The 5,661-nt window shown below is 31.9% G+C and overlaps 2 protein-coding genes across 2 annotated transcripts; both read left to right on the forward strand.

Annotated features, from left to right (window-relative positions):
* The first annotated feature begins 228 nt into the window (after positions 1-228).
* On the forward strand, positions 229-720 carry LOC139900260 (uncharacterized). Its single transcript, XM_071883049.1, has one exon. It carries the CDS (start codon positions 229-231, stop codon positions 718-720), a length of 492 nt encoding a protein of 163 aa, XP_071739150.1.
* Positions 721-2,104: 1,384 nt separating this feature from the next.
* On the forward strand, positions 2,105-4,440 carry LOC139896595 (G2/mitotic-specific cyclin-2-like). Its single transcript, XM_071879236.1, has 9 exons — positions 2,105-2,269; positions 2,374-2,485; positions 2,836-2,881; positions 2,965-3,060; positions 3,146-3,271; positions 3,387-3,476; positions 3,566-3,787; positions 3,887-4,164; positions 4,247-4,440. Exons 1-9 carry the CDS (start codon positions 2,215-2,217, stop codon positions 4,410-4,412), a joined length of 1,191 nt encoding a protein of 396 aa, XP_071735337.1. The 5' UTR covers positions 2,105-2,214; the 3' UTR covers positions 4,413-4,440.
* The last annotated feature ends 1,221 nt before the right edge of the window (positions 4,441-5,661 follow it).

The raw sequence follows: 5,661 nt of genomic DNA on the forward strand, positions 1-5,661 counted from the left end.
TATGAAACATATTTCAATTAATCAAGTCTTAACAAGTTTGATTGCTTAACATGTTGGAAACATTTAATCATGTAAATATCAATCTCAATTAATATATATAAACATGGAAAAGTTCGGGTCACTACATCGACTATCGATGATCTACTTCTAGAAAGTAATTCTCCCGAGCACGAAACGTTGCGAAATAATCTTCTTTCTCAAAAATTAGGGATTTTCGTTTGGAGGGCAATGAAAAATCGATTACCGACTAGAGTAGAGTTAGTGAAGCGAGGCATCAATATTGAGTCATCTCTTTGTCCCTTGTGTGGTATTGCAAATGAAACCGTAGAACATACTTTACTTGCATGTAGTCACGCGAGTTCGGTTTGGGAGGGCATCTTCAAATGGTGGGATCCGAATGCGAAATATATCTTGGGGCCTAACAACATCTTTCGTGGTTCTAGTTTAATGGGATCACCTAATCATTCAACTAATCACTCAACGAAAATATGGCAAGCAATTGAATGGGTGACGGGCTACTTTATTTGGAAGAATAGGAATACAAAACTTTTCACAAATGACAATTGGGCTACACCGAAGATCATCAACGAAATTCAAACAAAGTCCTTCGAGTGGATTAAAAACTGTTCGAATATGGTTCAAATTGAGTGGCACCAATGGCTTTTACATCCGAATAATCTAAACTTTCCACTTCTCAACACTCGTGATCCGGATCAATAATCACTTGTAATTCAATGTACTTGTTGTGATGTATATATCTGTATAGTATTGAGTTGTATAGTTTTCGAGTTCTATAGGTTATGACCCTCGTATATTTTGTAGTTTTTTAATAAAAAGTTGCTTTTCAAAATAAAAATAAAAAAATAACTAATCTTGTTTAAGAAAATTTATTAACTTTGAAGTTGTGAGCTTGAATTCTGTATGAACAAAAGGGTGGGTAGGTGTGTATGTGTTTGATGTTAAAAAAAAGTAGAGTAAATATATTAATCATTTCATGATTAGTGTAATGTAATTCACACGTAATCTAAAAGTTTTACTCGTATTTGTTTATGTATTGTTAACAAGCGTAACATGCGCCCAAATTTCAAGGCAAGGGAGCTGGTTCTTGTCAAAAGCTCAAAGTGGGCAAGAGCGTTTTCATCTCTTATGCTTTCCTTAACCAAAAAGTGCAAATCATATCCTTTCTATTTAAATCAATAATCAATAATATAATAATAATAATATAATATATAATATATATTAATATAAATATAAATATTATAAATATATAATTAAATTAAATGACTATATATATAAAAGTTACTCTATATATTAAAATAATTATGGTTTCTCCATTTTAATCCACTATATACCTTTTAAATATTGAGAAATGATACTTTATATATTCACAAATTTTTTACAAAACGTTATCTACAAATTGAGTTAGACCAATTACGTTAGTAGAGAGAGATAGAGACAATTGTTGCATTTTATGTGTCATATCATTTTGTAAACTATTCTTTATAAATTTTTTTGTAAAGATAGCATTATCTCATACGTAGTACATTCACGTAATCACCTTAACTTTTTCATAACAATTGTTGCATTATTTTGTGTTATACAAAGGATTGTATATATATAGAAAATACAAAACATATTTATTAATTTGTACTAATTAAAGCTCATGTATTTAGCTAAAGAAATTACTAACTTTGAAAGAAACGAATATTTCTTTCCTGTTTCTAAAATCACGATCATTGATTACTCATTTTTTAATTGTGATTTGTGAACAACCTTATACACGACACGTGGGCAAAAACCTCATAGGTGACCGTTGCTGTATAACACCGTTAAATCGCGCCTGCCACTTTTCCACACTAAAAGCCAATTATTTCAGAACGCTATACAACTTTCAATGAGAAAAACACAAGAATGAATTGAATTGTAACTCTGTACTTAGTAATAAATGCTCTGGAAAAAGTAACATTATACATATTTTATCACTTGCACAATATTATGATAATATCCAACGGGTATATTTTATAGCCGTTGATCTTAAATATAATGACCACCTTCATACATCATACACACTTCTTCACTCTCGTTTACTAGAATCTATGAATCTGTAAATTATACATGACAGTTACTATTGATTTGCATTCTTGATTTGTGGGTTTCTTGAAAGTTATCATCTTTATAACAAAAATCATCAAAGTTTGGATTTTTAATTCATCAATGGAGGACTCGATCGAAAACAACCAAGCTTTGATGAAACCCACAAATAAAAAAGGTATCCTTTTGAGTTCTGTATGCTTTAATGATGAATCTGAGCTTGTTTATAATTTGGTTACAGTTTGGTTAAAGTTTTAATGAAGTTATATTTTGGCTATATAGGTAAAGGAGCTGACCTTATTGGTGGTCGAAAATTCGGTGAAATCGGACATAACCGAAGACCTTTGAGTTTGATTGATCAGAATTGTATAGCTAACAAGAGAGCTTCGTCACAGTAAGTTTATATATCTTTATAAATATTATTTTTTTGATTCATGATTATAAATTAATAAATTAACTAGGCATCAAGGTTGGATTTTTATACCAAGTCTAAATTTCTAATTATACTTTGATATCATGTTTAGTTTCTGGACTATTATTTCTATATACTTAAACTAAAGTTTATACGATATTTAGAAAGAATGTATTTATTATTCGTTTTATTTAATGTGGAAAATAAATAATAATCAGTTGGACTGATATGAGGAGATAATTAGCTTATTTATACTAAAATGTGTGTTGGGATAAAGTTAAAATGTGTTATTTGTTCACTAACATTGTGATTTGGTGTTGTTTATGAATAAGGAAACTTGCTGCTGAATATGCCAACAAGAAACAATGTTTCCCTGAGGTACTATTCATATCACTTTCTCAACCATGTTATTTTGGTTGCTTTGATAATGATTTTGACTGATAATTCAAACTATTTAATAGGAGATTGAGAGGTCACAATCATATGAGGGTTTTGGAGTATGGGAAGATCAAGATGAACCTGTGCCCATGTTTTTGGATCAAAGGGATATGCATATGGTAATTGTTTTTGATTATTTATTAATGTGTTTAATTGAAAACTATTTATAGATCATTAGTTTGACTTTTTATGCAAACTTAATAGGTGGAGGTCCAAATGGAGGATATATTTGAGGAACCAATAATTGATATTGATGTTTGTGATAATGAAAATCAGCTTGCTGTAGTTGAGTATGTTGAAGATCTTTATGCTTATTATAGAAGTATGGAGGTATGTGCTCCTTTGATCTTTGATTTCTTGATGAAAAAAGTCAAACATTGCATTGCATTACTTTTGACTTTTTATGAAAGTTCCATAATGCATCTAATGTTTGAGCTCTTTGCAGCAACGTAGCTTGGTCTCACCAGACTATATGAAACAACAATCTGACATTAATGAGAAGATGAGATCTATATTAATCGATTGGCTCATTGAGGTAACGTTTTGGGCCAGTCGAATTCTCATTGTTTATATCTAATCATATCCATGAACAATTTCTAATTCATTAACTATGAAATACAACAGGTACACCACAAGTTTGACCTTCAACGCGAAACACTGTTTTTGACAGTTAACATTATTGACAGATTCTTGGCTAAACAATCTGTAATTAGAAAGAGTTTACAGTTAGTCGGTTTGGTTGCATTACTCTTAGCTTGTAAATACGAAGAAGTTTCAGTCCCCGTTATCGATGATTTGATCTTCATTTCGGACAAAGCTTACTCAAGAAGTCAAATTCTTGAAATGGTACTAAAAAAGTCAACAACTTTTATTGATTATGATATCCCACAAACTTATTTGTACATTAGAAGATGATTTAATTGATAAATTATTGACATTTTTCAGGAAAAACTAATGTTGAACACATTAGAATTTAACATGTCGCTTCCAACACCGTATGTTTTCATGAAAAGATTCTTAAAGGCAGCTCAATCAGAGTCAAAGCTTGACCAAATGTCGTTTTATTTGATTGAGCTTTGCCTTGTTGAGTATGAGATGCTTAAATTTTCGCCATCGTTCTTGGCGGCTGCTTCGGTGTATACGGCTCAGTGTAGTATTCACGGTGCGAATCAGTGGTCAAAGACTTGTGAATGGCATACTAAGTACTCAGAAGATCAGCTTTTGTAAGTATTTTGTTTTGTTGTCTGTTTTCTAATGAGTTGAATTTCTAATTTCTTTTTATATGACTTTCTACTTTCTATTTAGGGAGTGTTCAAGAATGATTGTGGGGTACCATCAAAAGGCAGGAATAGGAAGATTGACTGGTGTTTATAGAAAGTACAACACATTGAAGTTTGGTTATGCAGCAAAAAATGAGCCAGCAAAGTATCGTGTAGAGGAGACTAACCTCATTTTGCATAACAATTCTTAAAACTCGGACTAAAGATAAATATTTTAGCAACTTTCCATGTTGCTCTTTTGGGGTTGTGATTTGGCCTTTTATGGTTGTGTGTGTTAGTTTGACTTTTAATTCTTCACTGTTTTAACTATGGACATATGAATGTTCATGTTGGACATATGCTTCTGGTTGTTTGATGTCACCATTTCTTTGTTTATGTTGAAAATACTCAAAAGATTATACAGTTATGATGAAGGATTTGAGTTTCTTTTTGTTTCTCTAATATTTACCTAAGTATCCAAGTTTTTATTTCCTTTGTGATGTTTCTTTGAATTTTTTTTTTTTTTTTTTTGAACTATCCACGAAGTCGAGTATTTTTAAATAAATGTGTGCGGTCTAATTAAGTTATTCATGATTGTTTTCAACTCTTTAAATCGTCACTTAGATTACTAGTGAGATTTGAACATGAATCACTTGTGTGGATATCCAAGATAACAACCTATTGAATATATTATCACCAAGACCAATTGTATAACGGGCTTAAGTAACGCGAGTTACTTGTTGGGTTTTAATTTGGTTTCCAATTAATGTGAAAGGCCCAAGCTCAACAAAATTAGGCCCAATGGTTGTTTGACTTGGTCAACCATCAGAGGCATCTCTTAATTCAAATCAAGTGCAGCTGTATTCATTATTAGAGATCAAAAAAAGAGAGAAGTCAACTCAAGAAAAAGTGTGTTTTCTCAATTCCCGTTTTTATGTACAGCAGCCCAGTAAATCGACGATCCCCGGAGATCCGACCGTTGAATCTTCTTCAATTTTGGACTGTGTCTTCCTGGCATCAGGGCCAACATTTTCAACCGTTGAATTTGTCTAAAGAGATCTGTAGGTCGTGATTTTGATGCTGGAACAGAGAGCAGTTTTTGGGTGAGATAATTCCTCTTTTGTCTTTTAGGTTGTTCATATACTTGTTGATTGTTGTAGTTCAAGAGTATGATGATGTTGTATACCTCTAGATGATCTAGAGAAGACCTATTGTATTATTCTCCTTGTTGATGATAGTGAAGTTTAAGTGGCTTACGAGTCTTTTACTCTCGATTTTGAGGGGTTTTCCACGTAAAAAGTCTCGTGTGTATTGTGTGTGCTTGATTATTGCTTAGCTACTGATTTGGTATTGTTTAGCTACTGATTTGGGTTGGATTTGGTATAGCTTGTTTGTTAGCATCCTCACGAGTTCATACGGGTCGGGAAAGTATTGGTCAAACGGGTTTGTTTCAGCTTTGTA

The sequence above is a fragment of the Rutidosis leptorrhynchoides genome, chromosome 3 (genome assembly GCF_046630445.1).
Source record: "Rutidosis leptorrhynchoides isolate AG116_Rl617_1_P2 chromosome 3, CSIRO_AGI_Rlap_v1, whole genome shotgun sequence".
NCBI classification, from domain to species: Eukaryota; Viridiplantae; Streptophyta; class Magnoliopsida; order Asterales; family Asteraceae; genus Rutidosis; species Rutidosis leptorrhynchoides.